This window comes from Empidonax traillii, unplaced genomic scaffold (assembly GCF_003031625.1).
Source record: "Empidonax traillii isolate 1590-97213 ecotype Southwest subspecies unplaced genomic scaffold, ASM303162v1 scaffold511:size449868, whole genome shotgun sequence".
Classification (NCBI taxonomy): domain Eukaryota; kingdom Metazoa; phylum Chordata; class Aves; order Passeriformes; family Tyrannidae; genus Empidonax; species Empidonax traillii.
Window position 1 is genome coordinate 336464 of NW_020955704.1, and position 27061 is coordinate 363524.

Sequence of the window (27061 nt, forward strand, 5' to 3'; positions counted from 1 at the left end):
ACTTTTTAAACGGAGTTATACGTCAATATTTTTAGAACTCTTTGTAACTATTTCAGTCTCAGACATGTAAAAACCCCCAGATTTTTAGTTTTTTCCATACCAAATCATCAACATAACCAAATGCATTTGAAAAATAGACATTAAATATTTCAGCAAAAGGCAACTTCCTATTTAATATGCTTATTCACATGTTAAATTATAGGAAGGCAATTTATTCAAACAAAACTTTCCATTTTGTTATCCTTAGCTTAAAGTTGTTTTCAGATCTAATTGATCTATTATTTCAATAATGACTTGCATATACTGACTTCACACTCACTTTTCTCTGTAATTACTTTAAAGATATATGGAATTATTCCTTTCCCTGCCTTCCTTTGTTTCAACTCTTCTCCTGTACCACTTCCCAAATTCCCATATATCTCATCCTGCTTTTATTGGGCTGTATAAGCAGCCACCTGAATCCCTCAGGCATTGAGGGGTTTCTAATAACAAGCAGCAGAAAATGGAGGATGAGGAAGGATATAAAGGAACAGCTAAGATGATTGAGACATTTTTTTGGTAAATCTAAAGTTACACCAAATAACAACTTTGAATTAAAAAAATGCTCTAATTGCTGGTGAAATTACTTATGGTGTACTTAATATAAAAATGAGAGTACTGCACAGCTGAAATCACAAATAGTTGAGGTAAAAAGAACAGAAGACTTTCCACTAAAGAAACGACTAAGAAATAAGAAAAAGCTCAGTAGGTAAAAACAAAGCACCAAGGCCATAAAGGAAAAGAAACAGTAGGAATCAGAGTTATCCTGAAAACAGTTACAGAAAAGACAATATATAGTGATACAGAACACCAAAAATGCTGTAACAAGAATTTCAGGCAGTGCTACCAAAAGAACTCAAAGAGGTTCACTTTACAGCTATAATAAGCTGATACTTAAATCAAGACTATAACATAATTAATATTGAATATTGTTTTACTCAATTCTGTTAGTTTTTTACTGCCTTTATAACTGTTTGATTTGCAAGTCAGTGGCTTCTAGACTTAGAACAATCACTGTTCTAAGCAAGGTCCAACACAATGGGCCAAAACAGTGTTTCAAAACCTTCTGAAGACATTTCAAAAGCGATGACATCAATATTTTTCTCTGGAAGTGATATATGATTTTTCAATCTTTGACACTTCTATACATGGGGGGGGAAAATCATGCAAAGTGACTTCCCTCCTGCTTACTATTGGCATCTTCTTTATTTAAACTTTCAATTAAACCCACTGTATTTAACATACAAACAGGAAGGGCACTTTGCACAGTTTTCATGGTTACTACCAGGTGATTCTCTTCACTTCATAAATAAAGGCAATTAATTAATTAAGGAAGCACATTAAAAGAGTGTTTGACTCCTAAATGTTCAGCAGTAAGATTTTTTTGTAGCCTGGAAATAGTATGTGTGATTGCTCTACTCAAATGTGCAGATGCTTCCCTCTGAGCAGGATTTTTGCTCTGTCCTTCATGAACCACAGTCCCACAAAAGGTTAAGTTGGCTCAATCACAGACTCCTTTGCAGGGGTGCTCTACCTGTCCCCTTTGAAGCAACAAGAAAGCAGACAAAACCACCAACATGTAAATACAACCTACTAATACATATTTTATTAGTGATGAAGTGATCTGCCATTCCAATTTAGCTTAAGAGAGAACAGACCAATTAAAAATTTAGTTTGCAGAACCTTTTTACATTTAATTTAGAAATACTGTAGCACTGGCAAATTATTTATACCACATGAATACTCATTTTTTAAACTGTTCCTGACCCAGATTCTAATTCAAAATGGCAAGCCTCCTAAACAGTCTCTCTTTTACCAAAAACAGTAAAATTGCAACATATAAATTAAGAAAAAAATATAATGGTAAAATCATGAAAAATGAATTGCCGATGTCATAACAATATTTGACCATTTGGACTGAATATGGTCAATCATGTCTTGCACACAAAATCCAGAGAAGGGTATTCCAAAGGCCAGGAGCACCTACACTGCAGCTGCTTGGAGTCTCAGGATCATGCTATCAAAAAACTACCATCATAACAATATAATTTTCAGGTAATTACATGTGTGCAACAGATTAAACCTGAAAAAAACACAACTGAATCAAGGTTCCTAAATCCAATGCTTCCATTAACGATTTGTCTCACTGTAAATCACCTTTGGAAAATTCCTATTTTCCCTGTGTAACCGTCTCGGTATTGAAAATACCCCAGAATATAACAGACACGTCAGAGGTCTTACTTCAATCCATTAGTAATGCCACAGAAAAATAAAACCTGCAATGTCTTCACTGAAACAAGAAACATCAAAATAGCTTCATACAGCATTTTATAGAGAGTTTACTAACATTCCTAAGCCAAGTAACCTACTTCTAAGAAAGGATATTCAACAGACATATTGCATAGACAGGTTTGACTTAATTTTCATTTCTGTAGCACAATGAGTCAAAGAGACTAAATCCTACTCTTGGACATGATATTTCTACTTTGTATTTAGGATTTTCCTTTTTTATTCTATGCTATCAACAAGATCCTGAACTATTCCTCTACCAATGAATTAAAACAAAACACTCATAGGGAAAAAAAGAATCTCTTTAAAACTAGTACATATGTCTGTTATACTTAAGTGCTGATAAATTTTTTATGGAGAACATATATAAAAAGTAAAATTTCCATATCATGTAATTAATACCATAAGGTGTGCCACAGATTTTTCCTTCTCTCCTGGCATATAACACATAACTTTGGATTAGCAGGATTATTTAGGAACATTCCTAATGTCTGCTCTGCAGGAATGAAGCCTGTTTTCCTGATCTGCTTTAAAAGAACTTTAGCATTTAAAACATTTCTTGTCAAAAACATTACGGGGCCGAGGGTTTCCAGGGGAATTTTCCCAAGGAACTGCCTTCCCGCCTTTCAAAAACATCTCATCTTTGCCTTGTTGTTTCCTGGTTGCTCATAAGCCAAAATCCCAGGGCAACGTAGTTTATTGTTTTAATATCTGCCTGACGCAAAGCAAAAGGATCCTCTGGTGAGTGCTTATCTGTCATATGTACTTCTGTGAGAGGAATATCAAGACAAATAAGATGTTCTAGGGCATATCATGGGGATTATGAGCTTGGCACTGACTGAATTCTGTTTAAAAATAGTTGAAACGATAAATACAAAAAAAAAAAATCTACACTGGTATTTTGAGGCTTGAAGAGCATTGGGTTTTAAATATTTTAATTATAAAGCGTGAATAGAAAATGAATGCTCAAGTCCATAAATGGGACAAACAAGATGAGAGGAAAAAATGTTCCTAATTTAAACAGTTAAAACAATATAATTCTATTCTAATGATACAATGGACTGTGAACTTACTTTGTATTAATTAAACTCATTGTAATGGCATTTTCTATATTGAAATGAATAACCAGTGATCTGGAAATTCATTTAGACCATTAGGTTAATTACAGAAACCGATGGAAGTTTTATCAGACAATTACAATTAAAGAACACGAACAATGTGGGACAGATTTATAAGCATTTGTACCACCTCAATCATTTTTGCTGAATTCTAGCACCACTTCTTCCAAAATTTTAATCAATATATCAATTAAAAAATGGGCCATCAACTTCATTTGCCCTTGAGTATGATAGATTAAAATGAATTAATATCGGATTTCTGCATTTTAATATTTTTCTTTTTTTAATTCCATCAGTTGATTGCAGTATGAAAGATTTATTTAGGAGCTGATGAGCATGCTTACTGAAGATGAAACAAGTCTAACATTTAGAAAATCTAAGCCAAAACTGACTTCAGTTTAAAATGTACTCACTTAAGTCAAGACAAAATTCTCTTTTATGGGCCTGCTAAACATTTGAGAAATAGAGGCATTCATCTGCACATCATTCTGAATAAAGTCATGTAGAAACCTAAATTATTTTATCATACCTGTCAGCTAATCAGTCCAGTGAACAGTCCCTTTTAATACATGCTCATGAAAATCCACTAGTAGCTACATACCTGCTAACTCAAGAATCTTTATGCTTACTTGGAGCTAAAATAAAGCCTAAAAGTTTCAAAGATCAAAGCTCTGATTTAGAAAGTAAAAAATATTTAGCTGCCTTTGAACTTCCCTTTAAATTCTAAATTCCATCTCGCTCCCATTGCCTTTGGTGGGACCTGGGTGATGCACAACTGGACATTTCTGAGAGATGTGATGCGCAGCTTTAGGCTGGGGCTGCCTCACTCCACCAGTGGTCAGGCTTAGTGAGCCCAGGAACACTCCTTAGTTAGTCCAGATCACAAAGATTTCCATTGGCATCTCCTTTTCCATGCCCTCGTAGAGAAGAGGTAGGGAGGTGATCAAGGCTCTTCACGTGCTGGGAAGATGAGACTGCAAACACGACTTGCAAGAAGAGAGGTTTCCACTTTAGGACATTCAAGTGTTGGAACAGATAACCCAGGAATGTTGTGCCATCTCCGTCCTCAGAGGGGTCCTGGAGCAGCCTTGTCCTTCCAACCTGAATTATTCTACAATTCCACGACTTCGTGTCTTCCTTCTTTCCCACACTTTGGCTCTCATTCATTTCTACTTCATTCACATTTTCAGGCACTTCTATATTACAGAAAAATAGGCACAAAGCAGTGTTTAGAAGTCCTTGCATAAGTTCAGATTTGCATTTTTGGGTTTTTTTGAACCATACATACCCAGCTACGTTACTGTCCTTGGCAGGACAGCGATACAGACATTCAGGGACAGAACTTTGTTCTTCTCTTGAATCTTCCTTTTTCCCATGGATCCTGCTCATATGTGTGGTTTCAATTTGGACAAGTTCTAAAATTATTCTTGGTAACATTTCTTATTTACCGGGAGATACAAATTTCTCCATGGTCTTAAAATTTCCTGTGGAAGGCACTAGTCTAAAGAAGTGAGGGCAAAGAGAGACAGTCAGGCCTCCAGGAAGCTTCCAGGGAATGCTTACTCACAGGGATTTGATGTCCTCTCATCATTCCTGGCTGGATATAACTCCTTCAACGCTTGCCTGCATCCTGCATTAAGATAATGAGGCAGGATTAAACTGAAATCTCTTGTATCAGTCCTGTCCTGAAGATGCCAATACCATGGCAATCTCTGGTAGCCAAGGTGAGATCCGGAGTTTTCTGCCTGTGATTGTCTCAGTAAATGAAAGAACCTGTCCCATCAAGGAATGTGAACACATTGTCATGCTGAAACTCTGCCTTCCACATAACAAATTATCTATTCCCAGAATAGACGTGCAAATGAAAAACTGATCCAGGTCCCATCTTCTTCTTCAGCATAAGAGAACAGATGAGGCATGAGAGACTATTGCTACTGATTTGTTCCACTGCTTGCAGAAGAAACAGCTCATTTCTTTCTGTTTTCTACGAAGGGCCAGAAGTGATGGAAGGAAGCAGAGCCATGTTTCCATCTCCTGACATATTCAGAGGTGTAACTAATCACTGTACTGGGAAATGTACAGTATGAGACATGAAATATATCCCGGAGAAATATCAGAAGGGAAAGAGCAGCTCTGAGATTTGTGCTCTGCTTTCTGGAGAGCCAAAGGCGTAAAAGTGTTCAGAGTCATCAGAGACTACAAGTGACCAGGACAATTAAAAGCCAAAACATTAAGTGAGAAATAAAGCTAGCCAGAATTAAGAAAAATACATCTTACAACCAAGTTTGAGTCCTTTATGCCTTAAAACTTGGGAGCAAAAGATGAACAGTCCAGTTAGACAGGGACTATCCTCTTCCACATATCTGAAAATTCTTAAAGCCAGTAGCATTTAATGAACTCGGAATATCTCAGATGGATTTAAAATCATTTCAGCAGACTCTTTTCCCTTCTATTAAAACAATTACAAATTTAAAACCACTTAATTTTTACATTGTAAGTGGCTCTAAAATATCACACAGTTACAATATCAGCAGTAACGGAATAAATGATTAACAAATTATTCAAAAATGAAAGCTGCGATATTGTTGTCTACCTGGAATGATAGTAGTACAAGTAATCATCTCCTAGACACTAATGTTGACTTAGCAGTTATAATTTCAATATTACAAATGTACATAAAAAAATGGAATATGGAAGATCTTTAAAATAATAAAAGAAATGAGACAAAAGTCAACCTTCATTTCTATTCCATTTCTGGTAGAATTTCCTATAGAAATGAAACTATTTTGCATTTTTATTGAAAGTTTTGTAATAAGGAGAAATAAAAAACCTAATTACAATCATTAGTAATTGTAGCAATTTTGTATTATTAAGAGTTGTGACCCTGTAGGGGAAACTGCATTTTGGCAAGATAAAATACTACACATAATAAAAGAAAAATCCTGACTTGCATGCGCAGAGAGTCAACAAAAGTGTAATAATTTCTTTTGCAAGGGCTACCAGCAATGTCTGTTATGAAACTGTGCATTACACATTGCCCAGTGGGAGGCAGATAGGCAAAGTCTGTTTACTTATGAATTTGGCATAATTGAAAACAAACAGGTGTTTGTTAGGATATCATTATTCGAGGAGCACCACTGCAAAATAAGATTTTTCAGAGGGATTGACTCATGAGACATAATGGAAACAGTGAAGTACAGAGCTCAGTGAGCTTGCAGCTGCTCTCCAGGGATTTAATACTAGTGGGAATACCACGTGATGTAAACAGCAACTCCGCAAATAAATGTACCAGTGATGTAATAGGAGCAACAGGGAAAACTCATGAAGGGCTTTTTTTAAAGCAATTTTCAGAAACTTAAAACAAACACTGCCCCCTCTCCTCCAAAATAAGATCGTTTTCTGGGAAAAAAATTTCAGTCAAAGATTGGTATTTTGGTCTAAAAGGATCAGTGCACTAAAAACATGCAAAAGGGAACACTGATTAAAACAATAAGTACTTTGTGTCTCTGTTGCTACAAGGATTTAAAAAAACTTATTGCTTGGGAAAGGTAACATAGTACAAAATATTTCTGGGAGCACTTGAAAGCAAATGCAGATTGAACCGATAAATTAATTTCTAATTTTAAATACTTGATATATTTTGTTAGTTCACTATGCACTTGCAGACCCCAGACTGCTGATTTAAAAGTGGATCCCCTATGTATCCTGGAAAAGCAGGAGCTCTAGGGATGGCATTGAGAGGTTTTGACATAAGAGAACGACATGAGTGTAGAGATGATCACTATGGAACTCTTTTGTCCTCACTGCTGGTTTTAATTGAAAAAATAAATTAATTATTTCAGTAGTCTAGATAAGCTCTAAAGGGGTAGAACTGCATTCTAGACTGAATATAACCTCCATAAAGAACATACCTGATAATGTTGAATCAGACAATACAAAGTATTTTCTTTCCAGAGCACTGCTGTGAGCACAGAGCCAGTGCAATTGCTGCTCCTGCATTCAGTCACAGGCTTCTTATCTGACCAGGAGCCAAAATGGGATCACTGGCACCACCAACACAATCTAAAATACTCTGAGAAGAATCAGTTCTGCTTCTGCTTTGGGATTTCAGAGGACACATCTCCACTCCAAAGTTTTGCGTAGAAAAACGGCTAACGGCAGCAACTATCCTTTCAGCTTGTCTCTGCTATTTTTATTAGGGTAGCTTTTTATAACTCAAAATACCCACTTGCATACAGGTTGTTCGTTTTGTAAAAGAAAAAAAAAAAAGAAGAAAAAAAAAAGGCTTCATATCTATTTGCTTCCTGACACAATCAAATGTCTGCATGATAAAAGACCTTTTGTGTATTGTGAGCAGGATGGAAGAAGAAATACAACATCTACACAAAATGCAGAGCGTGCAACAGTACTGGATTCCAAAAATCATCACTATTACTGCAGAATTTTTGACCATTTCTATAGAACATTGCAATATAGGTGATTTTTTTCCTTTTTTTTAATATGATACACCTTGATGATAAAAATGCAACTAAAAACACCAAGTTATCTCTTGACATTACTCACATATATGTTTATAAATACCACATTTGCTTCAACAAAAGCTGTTGGGAAAGTTCACATTTTCAGGGGGCTTAAGTTACATTAATGTGCTTTTGTCACAAAACAGAACAAAAAACGAGCCATAACACTAGCTTACTTGTGGATGTGTATACTAGTGAACTGGGGGCACTGTACACGGGAGATCCCTCCTGGTTTGCCTGGCACAGCAGCACCCTGCCTACAAGAAAGAGAGAGAGAGTGGTATCTGGTTTTGGAACACTTCAACTAAACCTCAGTTTTCATCTCAAAACAGAAATAAAGTCACAACCAGTGAGAAAGTCACAGCAGTGCAGTGAAGCAGGGGAGCTTTTTGTCCTTTGACTTCAAAGCAGAAAGAGCCCCAACAAACATGTACAATTTGACAATGGAAAAAAGCAAAACACAGACATGCTCCAGAATCCCAACACCCTTGTTATCCCATGGGAAGCTGGTGCCCTCTCTGAGCACCCCCAGTGCCTCAGGACCTCGCCCCATGCTCTCTCTCCCTCTCAGCCCTGTCTCCCTGGATATTCGGCTGCCCATGGGAGCATCCACCCACCCACTCACCCACCCATCCCACCTGGCTGCTGCTTCCTCAGCTCCCTGTCCTGGCTGGAATGAGGCTCCTGGAGCCAACACTGCAGGGAAATCAGGCCACAGCACTCCCATGGACAGACCAGGAATGATCTCGGTGACATCACTTGCATTAACACTGGTGCAAGTGATGACTGATATATAACAACAACATATAGTTCAGTATTTTTTGCTCAGAAATACATAAACATAAGCTCATTTCCAGGGAATAAGCGGGATTCAGGATTAAGAACAAAACCAAATAAAAGAAAAAAATTAAAAGAAAAAAAAAAGTAATAACCAAATCAATTTAAACCAATATTTTTGCAATGCTCATTTTGAACAAATGTCACAAGTTTAGGCTTGTTTCCTGTGGGTTTTTTAAATCACTTTAAATAAAATGCCTTAGTCTTTCTTAAAATTATATTTTAGCAGTCTTAGCTGAATACAGATTGAACATTGATCAGAGGTAGAAACAACTGTACTTTCACAAGGGGAAAAAAACTTCTGCACTTCTGGAATAGAGTCTGTCAGGAAAAGCAGGATATGAAACATCTGGTTTTGCAGATATATGCAAATATATCTGTATATACACACAGAATTATACACACACACCCCCTGACATACTTCAAGCTGTCAGGATTTGTGAATCACACAATTCAAAGGCATTAAATTTACATGGAGATTTGTGAAACTTTAGTAGTTGTGCATTGACATACAACGCAACTGCACAGTGTTCAGTCCAATAGGTTTGGAAGGACCAGATTCATTACAAATGGTAGGTAGGTTTTCAGTTGAGTATTACAAGAGCAATTCTCAACTTACATTCAGTTACCAGTGCAGAGTTCTTTCAAAAAAATATTTTTAAAACATTTTCTGTCATTACCAGTTCTCTGATTATTGCTTGCAACTGTCAGTTGAAGAAGAAATATTGGAAATACTGAATAAAAATAATTCTTGTCATTTATGCAATCTAGCTAAGACTGTGACCACTGGAAATCTCATTAGTTACTATGCTTCTTTTTTCAGTCATTCACTACTAAAATAAAAGCTAAAACAAGCTAAATTCCAACCTCCCCCCCCCCCTTTAAGGCAGCACATATTTGATTACATCAATATCTATCCCTCTCAACTTCCTAAAAAATCCACAAACGGAAGCTGTCAAATGAACATGTAACCCATTGAGATGTTAATTAAAAGCAGTCTTTTCAGACTACCAAATAAACAGGCTCAATCCACACACTCATTTAATACCAGGAATGTGTACATTGGAATATTAATGGATGTAACACCACAGATGCTTCAAAACTTGTGCTATTGCAGAAGGGTGGAAATGAAAGTGAGCTGAAGACCCAGAGGCTCATCCAGCTGAGAGAAACACATTAGGAAAATGAGTCATTTTCATTAGGTTTTAAGAACAGATAACTATAATGACTTCAAGTATAATTAGTAAATATACAAACAAAAAAGGCTTTTAGAAATCAAATAATACAGTTTGTTTACATTATTCACCATAAATCCTAAATGACACTTTGCTCGCTCCATGCTCCACAGGTATTTTCCAATTCTTATATTTTTTTCACATTTCATCTCAACAAACCTCATTTTCCCTACTCTAGTCTTCTAATTTTTAATGAAAGAACTTCAAAACAGATGCTTTTTTCATCTGTGCTACTAGAGTGTATTTAATTTCTTGCATAGAGCCTTGTAATTATATTTTGACAATCTGCCTTCGAATTTCTACATAAAATTAATACTGATAACTAAAACATTGTTATTGGATTTTGTTAGAAAAAACATTGAACTTTTTAATCTACTTTTGTAAGAAAAGATTATTTCTGCTGCATCTAATTTTAGTATTAAAAATATTTAAATTGTGATTAATACAACTGAGGGAAGACTGAATTATTTACAATAAGATCTTGGATAAACCTCAGAACACAGAAACAATTTATAAATTCCCCAATGGAAAAAAACCAAAATTCCTCCAGAATACTAAATTCTTGCATGATGGAACAAAGGGGATTTTAAAATAAAGTTTGTAACATTTCTGCTCAAACTGTTAATAATACCATGGAGCCCATGAACTTTATAAAATTTCAGTCATACAAGAGTTCATCTTCAATTCCCCAATCTGTCCCAGCATATTTCAGGCTGATGTTTTCTCCTTAAGAATCATCTCCAGTCCCTGGGATGTGCAGCTCACACCAGGCCCCTACCCCTGCAGAGATCCACCTCTCAGCCCTGGCGCACGGGCTGAGGACAAAACCACACTTTTCAAGATCAAAGCCTATTCCCACTCATCTTTCTCTCCCTCCACTGTTTTCTCCTACAGTCCACGATTAAGGATGTACTGTTTGATTAGGTCCTTTGTTGAAGCACTATGGTTATTCTGAGAAATAATTACTCTAAAAATATGCGGGGCTGTGGAAAAAAAAAAAATTATGCGAAGTCATTGATATTTTTAGAATACTTAAAATTCGGTTCCCAGTGGTTTCAAGACATCTGAATAAATGCATTCTCCTAATTTTTTCAAACTTTCAAAACTAAGTTTTTGTGTACAGTTATTTACATGGCTCATATAAACTAATCTGCAGAGCATAAGTGGAAGTATCAATACACTGGTGATGCTGCACAGACAACTAAGTATCAGTACATACATTCTATAATACTATTTACCACAACAAAACCCAAACAAAGCCACAGGAGAAAGTGAATAAAAACTAATACTATTTGTGTCCCATTTTGACTATATTATTATAAACTGTTATGTTAGTACCCTACTCTAAAAGCTACATTATTTATTAAATTCAATAACTGTTATTTCATTTTCTCCTTCTCCCCATCCAGCTGGGGAGCCCAGTCTTCTCCCTGGGTTAGTTCTGATCATTCTGGTCACTGTTTTCCTTCATACCTTTTGCAACAGCTATTATTCCCATACATTTTAGGGGACAATGCACGAAGAAAACTGTAGAACTGCATCTCTCATGAACAAATAAGGAGATTTGCAAGGGTATCAAAGATCCTCATAAGCAATCCGTGTCCGCTCTTGATTTGCTGCTCTAAAAGTGTAATTTAATATTGGTCTTTTCAGATAGAAATAGCATTATCTTTGTTTTGGTCTGAACTATTGTTCTATGATGGATTATTTCAAAATGTGTCACAGAAATGGATCAGAAACACCTAATAAAAAGCTCCTGTTGTACAATAATAGCTTATGTTAGCTTCTATTGTCCCTTCTGACTAGGGAATTTAAAGAGAGCCTCTATAGCCTCTGCCTTGAATACATAACAGTTGTTAAGTGCTCTCTTAGCCCTTCATTATCAATAGTCAAACTACACAGCCTTAGTATGCTTTTAAATATGCTGTTAATTCAAAAAGAAGGGCTTTGTGAGGGTTTTCAGTTATTTGGGATCTCTATAAAGGAGTAATACTCTTCAGATTTTAACACAACCGCTCAGGCATGACTGCGTGTTTCATCCATTATTAACAAGGAATAAAGTAGCATCAACCAAACCCCCACACCTCCTTTCTTCCAATATGCTAAAAATACAAATAAAACCTATGTTTAATCCCACCAAAGTTTATATATATAGTTTCAGTTAAACAAGAGGGTAGGGAGGAGAACCTAAAGCAGCTGGCATCTAAAGGTGAGTTCCATAAGTCCAAACCTGTATTCATCTTGCCTTCTGACAGCAAACCTGAAATACACTGAATTACTGAACAACCTGTGTGTACTTGCTACTGGTAATGAGCATGAGGCTCTGCTCTATACACACACTTAGGTAGTAAATCCCTGACCCATATATAACCTCACATGTACAGGGGAAAAAAACCTCACCCACACACAAAAAAATGGGTGGTGAAGGTATTTGTCTCTAAGGTATTTTCTGTGATCCCTCTATTCAAAATTCTATTTAAGATGTTAATTTTCCTTCCATCACTTCCCTAAGCATAGTGCAGGTTCCTTTATTATCACCTCTCAGAGTGTCACCTCAACACTCAATGAACTGAGGGACCAGCAATGCATGTTACAACAAACATGATTTGTAAGCAGCCATTCCAATTATTCTTTGTTGGCTATATCGTTTCCCAGCTTTTGGGAATCAGACCTCTCCCCCATGCACCATGCAGTCAAGTAACAAAAATTGGACTGGTGCAGTCAGGAGTGCCCATAAATGTAACTTTCCTACAAAATACATTTACTATAGGATATATCTCTACAAATTCAGGTGCATGTAAATTGATATTCTGTGATATTCACTGCCATTATTTGGCACTGGGACATGTGTCCCACTGAAGTTGTCCAGGATCTTTGACAAATCCAGTCTTTATTCCTCATCTTTCTAGGTGGCCCTAGCAGATACAGTAGGTATGTAGGTAAATGATGGTTACTCTTGGTTCACTGTAACCTTACCTTGGTTCATTTGTAACTGTAAGAAACAAACATGAGAGAAATCCCAAAGTATAAATATAAACTCTGAACTGCTGTTACACTGTTCTTGAAATTGGATACTTGAGAATATACATAATACACTTATGTTGTGCTGATAACTAAAATGGGTCAATTCATACATTCATACATACATCTGCCTGTTGAATAAAGATTGCAACAGGAATAGAATCACAGAATAAATGAAACCGAAGCCTTTCTGCACCAACACTGCAGTTTCCACATGGCCCTGGAGGGATTACAAGTGGATGTGTTTATGTTTTATCCTCTCATATTGTGTCAAGACACTATTTTCTGTGTAAATTACCTATTTCAGTAAATCTATAAGACAGAGATGCAAATCTAATGCAATTAGATGCAGACATGCAAATTACTAATCCCTCAGTTCTACTTGCTTATACCAGTGAATGCTGGTTTTGACTTATAAACAAAATTCTATTCTGAATGACAAGCTGAGAATATAAAAGAGCAAAAATTGAATCATCATGCATAATGCTGGCTTTAGCTAGTTTATTTTTTTCCTACACCAGTCAAATTCCAGAATTTCAGGAGTATAAAAAACCATTACAAAAATGATAATGCAGTGTTTCCAAACTTTCCAAAACATTCACTTTTACTAGTAGTAGTTCTGTGCTTGGAGATTTCCAAAGAAAATCTGAAAGCACCAAACTGACAGAGCTTGTAAAGCACAGTCCCATCTCAGTTACATCCATAAAAGACTAAATGAATGAAAACCTCTGTATTTTGAAATTTACTCTCACTAAGTATTATGAAATACAACTGCAATGCAAATACATGGGGTTTCTCCATCCAATGCCCAAAATGGGAAAAAAATGCATGAGATGGAAAAGAAAACATTACTTATATTTTTGGAATACAATTAACCACCATCTTAAGCTGCTTTAGCATTAACTGACAGATGTAATCAAGCTTTAACACACAGCAGAGTTGTTTTCCATTCCACTTAAGGGTATTAACTTTACATTTCATATATTACTCTACTATTTTGCATTTCAGAATAGTTTGTCTGCCTGACTGTCCATCCTAACGCATGGATCTTCCTAACTCTGTTATTCTTCTAATCAGAGGAACTTATTCCTCTGCATAACTGCTATTAACTTATCTAGCACTGCAAATATCCCACCCAGTTTTGAACAAACAAATGCTTTAGTGATAACCTTGTAGTTTGTCTTAAATTTTCCTCTGAGAGATTCTTAAGCCACTGCTTTTTACATAAATCCGTGGCTGATACTTGGATTACAATCCCAATTTAATCTATTAGACACATATCACAGCCTTGATCTCAGGTCCAGGCAGTGCTCACCCAGACTCACCTGTGTTGGCAAATAACTGAGAGACAGGAGCAGTAGCTATGGAACAGATGGTTTTATATCCAGACCCTAAACCTACACAACACACAGTCTAGAGAGGCTGTCATCTTATCTAATTTATTTTTGGACCTGTCACTAATTCAGGAAGCCATAGAACATATTTTCACTAAGCACCAGTAGGGTGTTTAAATAAGAGAAGTCTAAGTATCATTTTTCCTGAAAAGATTCTCTTTGTGAGTAAAGCACAGTGCTTAACTTTAAAATTTGATCAATTGTATCCTCAGTAAAAACTTACAGGGAGCAGAAGAAAGCAATGACAAAGAAAGGACAGTAGAGCTCCTGCTTGATCAAAACACCCACTTTTGTGCAATTAAAGTAATAGTTAAACAAACAAGGTAAATCTACTATGTGGAAATGAGGAGAAACATGGAAACATGGTCAGCAGATCAAGTCCTGTGTCTCAGCAAGACTGTACCATCAAGCAAACTGATCCAACCACCCCCAGACATCTCCCTTCTCCAAGTTTCAGCAAACACAGAGTTTCTGTTTGCCCAGATTCTATTTGTGCACAAATTTCATCATAATCCTGTACCAGATGATTTCTCTATACTGGGCTGGGGTCAAAAATTTCCAAACTTCTGCACTAAAGAAGCAGGAACTCCCTTCTTAACCATTCTTCATCTTCTGGTATAAAGCTCTATCTACAATTCAAGATTTACTAGCAAATAATCAAGTCTATGTAGGTTTTTTTTTGGATCATTTAGGAATAGTATGAAAGTCTAAGTGTATACTGTGATTAAATATAATCCAAAAGAATCGCCTTTAAAAGGGCAACACTGACACAGTATCTGTGATGGTCTCTTTAAAATGTGCAGACTTACGTACAATGGTGAATAAAAGTAGATTAATCTTGCTCCTGATTTAAATGTATAACCAATTGACTAAATTATTATTTCAAAAAATAAGTCATTGGCATTATTCTTTGAATAATCCTTGTTCAGTTAACATGAGGGTATACACTTTAACGAAAAACTCATTATAATGTAGCATAAGGCATAATTAACTCTGGACTTTTTTTGTATGTGTAAATACCTAGTACAGATGCTGAATTCCATTTTTCTACTGGCTTAATTCATCTTTTATAAACCAGTATATCCACTATAATGGCTTGTAACAGCTCCACAGAGTTTAGAAAAGCATTAGCTGTCATCAGTGGTATTAATCTAGCTAAGATGTCATCATTTGTATGGTGGTAATTTAACATTATGAGTTTTGAAACAACAGTTACAGCATTCTTCTATGCTTTGAAAAGGAGCATCTGTATAACAGGTGCAATATTAAAAGATAATTATTTAACTGTAGTTAGAAAATTATTTAAGCTGCTTATCTAACAATCTTCAAAATATATTTATTTAGCAAAGTTCAAATCTAAGTGTATGTAATCAAATTGTAAAATGAATTAATGTAAGTAGTAACAGACAGACAGTTTTCACTATAATTATGCTTTAGAGATATGGAACAGTGAACTTTTACCCCAGGATTAGAATTGCTGTGCAAGCATATAATTCAGCTTCACAAGCTCCAAACATCTTCACTGAGAAGTGTTTCTAGGGTATTTGCTGAGCTTATGCAAGACTCATTTAAATTCAAACAGAAACACTATAAAGATGAAATGAATCCCAAGTGCTCTCACACTCCAGAAATAGATGCTTTAAGACATGAACAAAGAGAATTAGTGTTAGCAAATGTACAGGAATCCTCTTTTCCCCTGGATTCCTTTTATTTAAGTGCATATTTTGATAAATATTACTATGGTATTTCTTTACTTCTTAATTATATATAACATGATATTTCAAACTTTTAAACAAACTTGTCAAAGGAAGCTTGTTCCAAAATCTGATGGTTGAGGGGCACTGTTACCTTCCAGATCCACAACATGCCAAAAAGCCCTGGGCATCTAAAACTTCTCTGTCCTCTGAGGGCACATAAAATAGTTAAAAAAGCACAAGCTCTTTCCCTCTCTTTCATTTTAACTGATGGGGAAAATGTTGCCAGTGACCTTGGAATAATAACTACTCACTGCCCAAGGAACTGGGTGCCTGCAAGAGTCTTACCTTGTTAAGACTGTTTATGAAGTGACTACAACTAGAGGGCTATGTAGGATGACTCTTGAAACTCCCTTCTAAGAAACTTCTAGAACTTCATCATCATTCAGGAGAAATAACAGTCCCTTAAGTAAAAGGAGAATGGGAGCTATTACTTGTCACCAAGCTGTACTCCATGACTTGTTCTAAGGGTTCTTCATCACTAGTCTTCTGTCCTTCCTTTCTCCACTGCCAACTTAAATTTTGAAATTACTGAGATACTGTTTGTTGGTCATGACCAGACAAGAGTATTTTCTCACGTGAATCATAGTGAATTGAACTGTTCTCTGAGTGTTCACTAGATATCCAGGTAATTTCTGTAACATCTTTTTCCCCACCTGCCAAAAAGAAACCTCTCCAACAGGTATAACAAATATATTTTCTCCCATGAATGACAAAGACTTTTAAAATGGTCTTAGTGTGTCTCAAGCTACCTGCTTTAAAGGACTGATCTGTTGTAGTAATACAGGTGCAACAATATAGTTCAATAAGGAGAGTGTAGGAGGTTGCTCAAAAATTCATCATTTAAAAAAAACCAAAACCCAAAAAGATCTGCAATAACTGCAAGGAACAACACAGAAACTGGCTTTCAGACTGCCTGAGGCTGAAAGGATGGTTAGTTATCACAGATAAAATATACACCACATAAAAATAGGCAGGTAAAAATTATATTATAACAAATCACAGAAAGAAAGAAAGAACCAGAGTACACCTAGTAAAGAAACCCAGCTGGAAACCTGTGTTTTTCCCAGGCATAAATGAGTGTATAGGGGAAGTGAAAAGACTCTAGCTGAATATACCAAAACTATGGGTCACTCTGGGATATATTTACAACTGGAGGGATACACAAATAAATGGAAAATTTGTCCCAGTTGACACTAAGAGTTTGTGAGATGAATCACACAGTGCTTCTTACAGATTTCCTTATTAGAACCTGCCTACAAACTTGATAAAAAGTTTACTGGGAAAGATAAGCTGAAATGGAAATCATAACTTCATTAAGCATTTCTTTCTCACGAGGGGGAAAACCACCTTAAAGAGTATGCCTTTACTAATAGAGGGAGAGTGGATATGAGTCAGCTTTTAAAAAATTTCTTATCCATTATCATACATGGAAAAGTGGAATGCTGTGAAAATCTGAGGAATATAAACAAGAAAAGAAATCACTGTCCTTTTGTTTTCTATGAAATATCATTTCAAGGCTCCCCAGTGGAGTGGTGGGAAGGGCAGGAGCACGTTCACCAGCACATCCACAGTCAGCAGCCATCAGGGAGCTTTGCTAGACCTTGGAATTGCAGAGCAGCCTTCAAGGGGCCCTTCATGAACGTGCCACTGGAAATCCATACTAACACCACCACGGCTAAAGAGCCGTATTTCCAGAGGGTTCTAATTTACTACCACGTGAGCATTTCACAGTCACAAAAACAGCCTTAGAAGGGCTACCCAGGAAGAAAAATCTAGAGTGGTTTGTAAATATATAGTATTTCGCAGTCCCCAAGTAATACTTTACTTTCATAGTGTCTGCTGTGCATCTGCTACGCATCCTGTCGGCTCCATTTTTAGCTGTCACGCGTTTCCTCAGTAAAGGTTTTCCTTCACAGAAGTGAACGCTCAGGGGGAAAAAAAAAAAAGCTGAGCTATAACAATCATGTCACTGGTCCTACTGTTTACCGTTATCTTCAAGGTTTTAGGGTTGATTTACATTGCGTTCCTCCCTATTTGACTTTAATTGTCTGCTTCAAGTTGTCAGGACATAACTATATCTTAGATTTGCATTGCATTAGGGGATCTTCTCCTTTCTCTATTGATCTTGTCTTATGGAGTAATTTAACTCAATTCTAATTTTCTTTTGCATGCGGGGTGCTCTCCAGCCAAGGAAGTGAGTTATGTGTATTCAAGTGGTGCATCTTATGAATCTTGTTAAGCTTTACCGCCTTCCAGCCCGCACTGATGGAATATTTAATCACAGGAATGAGTTGGCAGATATGATGTACAATACGGCTCAGCCTTGCGGCGTGTGTCTTCACCGGCAATTGAGGAACGGAGGAATTTGCCATCCATCAGTGCCATCCTGACAGCTTTGTATAACCTTCTGGTTTTCACTTATTTATGAAGATTAAAGGTACTTTAAATCAACAGTTTCTCTGCAAATGTATCATCTTTATTTCAGAAGTGGCCAAATTTTTCATCGTTTATTAGGAGCAAAAGGAACTTCTTGCGCTGACTGTGAAAAAGTTGGTGCGATTTTATCCTGACAGTGTTGGAGACAATAATTAAACCAAATAACTAGAACTCTCACTGCCTTAAAAATCACATTTCTAATTCTCTAATCTTCAAAAGTGCAATTGCTGCTTCTCTAGTAAAGGTGCTGGGAGGAACCCAAAAGTAAAGATACATTGCAGTGTTCTGTTCCAGCTGCAGTTCTCTTTTACTGTTTCATTACCTAACATCTTTAGGAGATCTAAAAATCTCCTAAATCTGTTCAAGAGATTTGAACTATTTAAAAGAAAGTTTAAATGTCTGAGAAAATATCATCCTTGAGTCAATATAAAAAATAATGCATTTGGCATGCATTAAAAAAAAAAAAAAAACACACCAAAACCTAAATATTAAACTGTCTGCATGCATAAACAGAAAAAAAAAATCTGAAATAAATGAAGCATCTTGATAGAACTTTCTGCATAGGTGTGGTGGAGTGCATGTCATAATTCATAAAATTAAATTAATACTCTTCTAATGGTAATTAAAGATTCTCATTAAGAAGGGCAAACACCTCCCTAGTGTTGGCAATAAAAATGCACTTGGGACTTGAGGAGGTTATACAAAAAAATCAATAACCTGCCATTTTATAATTAAAAGACAAAATAAATGTTAGGGAAAAGTCCAGTAAATTAGGAAAATTACCTTCAGGAGAGATTGAAAATATTGATTTTAATTTACAAACTATGTGAACTCTTCATGCCCTACTTCATGAGACAATTATAAGTCAGATTGTTAATTCTGCATACGTATTAGAAAATTGATTACTGTACTATGGGAATATTATTATATTTGTCATTAACACAAAGTCATTTATATAAAATGACTAATAACTCTGACTTTCTAATTTATGCAGGTTCAGGGTTGGTTCACTAACTGCTCAAACGAGATCAATGTTAAATTCCTGTTTTCAACTTAGACATTCATCAGGGAGGGAAATAAATTCTGCCTACACTAAATATTGCAATCCCATGAATGCCAGGTTAGTATTTTTATTATACTTTGCCACTTTTATCCTAATTGGAACATTTTTATCTATTTCAGTAGAGGCACTGGAGGTATTACAGGCAGCTTTTTTAAACAACAAATATCTGTTTGTAACAATGACCTTTTCAACAATTTTTATCTGTTCAAATCCCTCAAAGTAACAAAAGTTTTCAGCTTTGCCTAGTGGAGACTGAAATATCTCCATGAATGGAAATTCCCCAGCTCTTCTGGGCAACCTCTTCCCAAGCTTAACTACCACCCATGAAAAATGCTTTCCTGATATCGCAGGATCCAAATCTCTCTGAAATCAATGAGGTTTTGGAGTACAATTAAGTTTATTTTCAATCTTGTTGCTAAAGCACATTTAGAAACTGATGCTTGCCATGACTGAATTCCAGCAGAAAAAGACTGCATCTCTCTAACTTCAAGTTGCAACCAGGATCAGAATTCGGTATCACTGAAGACTCAAGTGATAATATAGATTTTAAATACAAAAATATGAAACTGAAAAACTAAATATAAAATTTAAAGAAATATGTTAAAAAACCCCACATTACGAACACAAATATTCAATAGCTATGTGCAGCTACCTACATATATGTAATACAAAATAAAGATTTTTATAGATAAGATTTTTTGCTGTTGTTGCTCACTAGGCTTAAATAATTCCTGGAGGAAAATGACAGTACTGAAATATAAAATAAAATATAAATAAAATAAAATCTCATGTGGGACTGGGATACTGCAGTACATTTCATGTTATACTATCTACTTTCCAATAAAAAGGTATTCATATATCTTTTATATAAAGTTTAGTACGCCCAGGTAACATAAAATCCTGCATCACAAATCTGTAAATAACTTGTAGTTAATGTGAAATCACACAAAAAAACCAAACCTCACACCAAACACATATTCTGTACTTTTGCATATTTTAAAGAATACTAAAATAAAATATGGTATGGACAACTATAGCACAATCCTTACCTGCATAGAACTCTGGACTATAAACTGCACCAACAACTGGATTTAATTTCCAGCCTGCAGCAAACATAAAAACATAACGGGGTTAATATTGCAATTGGTGATGATGATAATAATAATAATAATAATTATATTATTATCATTGTATAGAAATAAACAGATAAAAGGGCTTCAAGAAAGGTCATTTTAATGAAGGTTTTGTAGGCATCTTTGATTACTGATCTTTAATATCAGACTCTGATGCATGGAAATAAGTAATGAAACAAGGCGTTCTCCAGACACAGCACTGGGGTAGATGACCAGGTGAACTACCTTGGCTGAAATGCACAGCTGCCATGGTCTTACTCCTTAAGCTATGGAATTAAGCCAGCACTAGTTCAGCTATCCCTGTACCCTGTAGGACCAGAGCACATCAGTTCCTAGTTCAGAGAGACCAGGACAGTCCATTCATCGGACACAAACTTTTCTGATAAGCATTTGTTAGAGGGGGTTACAAGGTAACCAAAATAACTGGAGCACTTTTGATTCCACTCTGGGGAAAATGAAAGCACAGCCACAGTGTGGAAATGTCTGTTGTGACATGAAAGAGATGTGGGATCCAGCCAAATGCCAGGGACTTTGTCCACCTGCATTTGTAAACCTGACTGTCGGCACTTCACAGGACAATTGCAGACACACACCGGGGCTGCTCACAGTGCTGGGGAGAGAATGGGAATGCTCATCCTGCACAGCTCTGAAAGGCCACAAATGCAGCCACTGCCTTTGTCTTAAATAATCACCATCCTCCCACTGCTGCTGTAGAACCAAAGCACAGAACCAGGAGATCCTCTGGACTGCATGTCCCGGACAAACTCCAAATAGTCACTGCCGTGCCCTTACACCTGACGTGGCATTTCCAGCTGAGCCTGGAGTGCTCAGGCTGGTTGCACAAGCAGGGTCTGTGTGCAAAGCATGTGTGATGTTAAAGACAACCATGCTGGAGGGGCTGGAGGGGAAGGGGCAAGAGAACAGCAAAGAGAACACTGGAAAACTCCTTAGTGCTCTGAGCTGCGGTGAAGTGCCAATCATTGTGCTTTGCTCAGCCACAGGTAGATCCAATCCCAGTTAACTGCAAGCTCCACAGAACATCCCCCCACCCACACTCTTTCTTTTTTTTTTTTTTTTTTCCTTAAGTGAACAATTATTTTGAAGTACTGGGACTGAAAAATTAGGGGTTTCCTAAAGCACACTCAAATCAGAGGAGTGGGAAGCACCTTTTGTAAATGGGAATAAAGAAAAAAACCTGAGTGAAAGCATCTTGCAAACTCCAGAACTCTGGTACTTAAATTAGGACTTATAACCCCTGCTGGAATGAAAATACAATCAAGATAGTGACAACAAGGCTTTTCAAAATCACAAAAGCCAAGACTAGAAGAATTTAAATGCACACTACACTTATTTCTGCCTAAAGTGTCTTGCCTCCTGAAAATACCACAGGATTTTTACTCGACCCTTCAATTTTACATACTACAGGATTATATTTAGGAACATCATGGTATGACATATCTGTAAGCCAAATTTCATTTGATAGAAAATCATTCCAATTTTGAGACTTTTGGTAAAAGTCTAACTTTTTATAGCTTGGGGAATATACAGTATTTCAAAATTCAGTACTTCCTCAGAAGACCACTGATCAACACCACCCAAAATGAAAGATTGGACAGAATTCTAGATCTGTCAGCTTTTGCTGTCAAAGCAGCTGACAGACATCTCTCAGCTTCTAAGTTACACTAACAGTACCACAATTCGTCTGAGAGGAAGAAAAAAAAAAAAAAAACTTGGAAGAGGCAGATTGTTCTTCACAGCTGAAAGGCACTCTCATATTTCAGCTCTTTACCACTCTCCCAGTGACGGCTGTCTCATCTAACTTTTTGAAGCCTATAGAGGAAATACTTCATTCATCGTGAAAATAACAGTAATTAAACTTAACTTTATCTTGTCAGCCAACAATGTGCTGGCCCATAGCTGTGTGGGTTAATCAAGTGTGATGGGAGTTGATGTATCCGAGCGAGCAGCTGCCAAGTAACCCGACTGCAGCAGCTGGAGGAGGCAAATTCTCGGCTGTGGGTGTAATTTTGTGCATTTTTCTTACTGTCACAATATTAATCTCCTCCTCAAGTTGAGACTGTAAAAGCTTAAAACTTAAAAACCAGCCAAGGAAAGAAAAACCCCTCTGTCTGACCCAGGCTCCCACTCTGTAGAGTCATCCAAAGAAATCATCGACACCTTTTGCTTCCCTCCTGTTTGCTTACAGAGGTGTAAGGGAGGGAATTTAACTGTGTTAATAGTCACTAGCTGTGGTTTTGAATCTAAATTTAGAGCAACAGAAGGCTCAAATTCGAGGCACCACAAGTATAAACTTTACAATACATTTATCCTTTTACTGATCCCTGTTTCATGCCCCTCATTTATTGCTGCGGTTCTCTGAATCTAGTTGCCCATAATTCTCCATGCCCTACAACACTTGGCTCAGCATCCTGAATTGCAATATGGGCATCAGAATAAAGTACAACTGTGAACAGGATAGGCTGGAACATCTGAAAATGCCTCAAAAACTTTTGCCAACGAGTGGAACTCCTGACACTGATTTTCTTTGCAAACAAAAGGTAGTTCTATCTCCAAAGCATGAGGTGAGCCATCAAAATCATCCTGTCTGATAACAAACTTGAAAAGAAAAGCTCTCCTAGCAACAGAGCATTTATTAATTGCTCATTTGGGGCAGCCAAAAGTCAGTGGAAAGCATACTTATTTCAAAGATCATTTAGACACAAAAGTAAACAGCTTATTTGAATGAAGCTGAACACATTAAAAAAAAAAAAAAAGCCCAGGTTTTTGTGTGTCAAAATCTACTGACTTCTGCAATCCTATTATCAAAATGAGCCCTGTTATCAAACAACCAGCAGTATTCAGGAAAGAAAGACAAAACAGTGTATATCTTGTTTTTAAATTAAAATAAATATCAGTGCCTGATGTTTTCATATAATACAACATGTGCCCCCACTACTTTTTGAATACCTGCCAACAAGGTGTCAGTCACAACATAGTCTTTGAAAAATAAAGCCAGGCATTAAAAAATAAATGGTTCTGAAGCGACAGGCATGTGCAAAAAAAATGTTTGGGGCTACCTGCATCAGAAATCTTGCAAATGTTAATATGCTGGTAGAAAAACTAGCTTTATATTTTATTTAAAAGACGAGACCTTTACTTTAGACAACAATAATCTTTAATAAATAATCAGCTCCAGCACTGGTTAATTCCTGACACGATGATAAAGAACTAAAATCACCCCATGCCAGGATGACTGATAACACAGGCACTGATGAAACTAAATGAAGCACCTTGCATGTCTACACTTCATTCCTTGTTGCTTGTGATGATTATGCAAGAGGAACGTGATTGTCCTTGTGTGTTTACTTTAGGAGACCTCAGATATTAAAGAAAGTAACAAAAGTAGCATTGCAACCAGAGTTTTTCTTGGTAGATACCCTTCAAATGGTGTGCAAAAGAACGTTCTGCATGCAGCACCTTGGCTGTATGCACTCACAAAGATAAAAGCTAATTTTTATGCACTGAACAGGATATTTCATACTTTTGGTGAGATCTAAATGAGATGAAACAGGACGGAAAATGACAAACAGAACACTTGCAGTGGGAAACACTTAACAGTAGATTTTGCCTGTCCTGGTTTTGGATATTACTAAATGATAATGTATGGCCTAAGCAATCCTGCAGTGCAGGGCACAGGCATGAACCTCCTCTAAAATGAGATTCCTAAAAATCTCACCTCTCTTGTTGCCAGCATTCCCTTCCTTCAGCACTGGGTGTGCTGATATGAAACGTGTTATTTGCTAATGAATAGTTTTGTAGCCTTAGGATACTATGAATACAAAATATGCATCATCCTTTGTAGAAAAACTACTTTTATCATTACAAGGTAGCAGACAGAGTTCATAGTCTCATATGTATATGTATAATGCTCTGTACTGCAACAAAATCTTGTTACGTGATCCTGTCAAGCCTTGTGTCTCTCTCACTAAATTCACCAAGATGCTTTAAAATCAGCAAAAGCCAAGGAGATTTTTTGCATCATTTACCAAGTTTCACATTTACATATAAAACGAGAAAGAAAACAGTTTCTGAGAAATCATGAGGAATTTCAGACCCTTCTTCTCCAGATCATTTTCTCTAGCTCAATTATCACATGTCAAATAAAAACCATCACTTAATTTTATTTTCATTGTGCCAGGAAAAAATGATGAGCCTTGCATTAAAAAATAAAGCCACTGTTTGCCCTGGGTTTTAGTAAAACCTCACTAATGAGATATCAAATATAGAAAATAGGATCCATTATATTTCAAAATGGAAAAGAATATAATCTACCTCTGGAAACCTTAATGTGCAGATTTCATCTGCTTTCTACTGGATGGGAAAAACTGCATGAAATTGAAACACAAATAATGAGAACTACACAGTCTAATGAAACTGAAAAGTAATTGCAATTAACTTCAGTTGATGTGGTGTTGTTTGACATGGCTGAGTTAGGAACTTGTTTGAATTTTCTGAACTAGTAAATGCAAACTCAAGTATGTGATCAAACACTCCCAAAGGAAACATTTTAAAAATCTACTGTTTCCAGAGCCCTCAAATATCTATGATTTACTTTTCTATCATTAATGTACAACATTACTAACTTAGGTCAGTATTAGAATTAATTTTCATTTTAGGTGGATTGGAATTCTGATTTTTCCATGGGGGGAAAAAGAAGTCTGCCCTTTTCCTCCAACACTGGAGGGAAACACAGAAAATTATCTTTGACAAGATCTGTGTCTAAAAGGTATCTCATGCCTGACAGAGACATTCTTCTTGCTGCTCTCCCCACCTCCATCACCCAAACCTAACTGAATCATTTATTGCAACATTAACACAAAGGCACAGAGAGTAAAGCTTTCCTATCAGGTCTCTTTTCCTCTATGAAAGCCACTGTGGTTATAAACCCTCGGATTCCAGTCAGGCAATGAGATGCATGCTGTGCCCACGTGGATGTGAATGAGCTGAGATGGATTTTAGGGAACTTCTGCCCAGCCATGTAATGATTTGGGACCCTTGGCAAAGCCTGAGCCCCTGGAAATGCAGGTGATGACACCTCAGGAGCTCAGCAGAGTGAGGTTTGACATGCAGGGGCATTCAAACACAGCTCTGAGGTTTCATGCACTTACCATTCGTGTAAGGGTTGACCGTCTTTTTATTTGTCATTACACGTGCTGTTGCATTATTTACCTAAGCACATAGAACACTGGATTAGAAAGGGTTACAGGGAGGGCCACTGTCACTATTAAATGCATGCATTATTACTGCTATTAGTCATGTAAAAATAAAATGCAATTTAATTTATAGAAGGCAACAGGTGCATAACAAAATCATACTATTTATAATTACATTTACTTTCATAACCATTTTAACTTACAAATCATTTCAATAAAGCAACATCATATCATTTAAACTTTAATAAAAAGACATTAAAAGCAAATTAAAAGGTATTGCATAATTTAAGACTTAAGAGCATGCTTGTATTCCATGATAACACTGATACAAAAATACTCAAAACAGAAAAAAAAAAAAGAAAAAAGATTATATGAAGGAACATGCAGTGGAGTAGAAAGGAAAGAGACAAGGTACAAGGAAACAAAGAAAATGTCAAAAAAGGGACAAACGAATTTTAGCAGTGTGCAACATAACCCTTCAGAAGAGAAGTACCATTGGAAAAGCAACATCTAGCATTCAACACTTGGAACAAGAGCCTTTTTCATTGCAAGAATTAACAAAATCATTCAAGCTTTAAAATCACAGCTAACAAAAGGATAAAAAGAGGGTGCATTATTTAACACAATATGGAGTTAACAATCTGAGTAAGATGTGCACGAAGTCATATCCTCAATCCAATCAGTGCCTCCCAGGCTTGCTTAAAACGTACACTCAATTACAGGCGTACCAATATAGAAAAAAATGTAGCATCAAGAAAACTTAATACAACAAGTCAAAAAAATTCACGTGGTATATCAGCGCTAAATACGTGAAACGGCAGATGGACTTCTCCACTTACCATTCAGCACCATCGCCAGCATGGGTATGTATACAGTTACCATGGTTACTGAGAGTTTGGTGAGGGCCCTAAGCGCTACCGTCGAAGGGGGGAAAATGAAAAGGCAAAATATGCAACATCTTACTCAAAAGACGACAGCATTTTCAATTGGTATTTTTTTCTTCTTT

At 36.5% G+C, this 27061-nt stretch overlaps 1 protein-coding gene across 10 annotated transcripts in view; it reads right to left on the reverse strand.

Annotated features, from left to right (window-relative positions):
* RBFOX1 (RNA binding fox-1 homolog 1) overlaps positions 1-27061 on the reverse strand; it is a 122834-nt gene that overhangs the window by 55334 nt on the left and 40439 nt on the right. For 8 of the 10 annotated variants that reach the window (XM_027896692.1, XM_027896694.1, XM_027896691.1 and 5 more), the window contains exons 5-7: positions 26011-26071; positions 20759-20812; positions 8143-8223 (exon numbers count right to left, since the gene is read on the reverse strand). In XM_027896692.1, coding sequence (XP_027752493.1) covers positions 8143-8223; positions 20759-20812; positions 26011-26071 — 196 coding nt within the window. The remainder of the gene's footprint in view (positions 1-8142; positions 8224-20758; positions 20813-26010; positions 26072-27061) is intronic. The other 2 variants (XM_027896693.1, XM_027896689.1) reach the window with 1 other exon arrangement.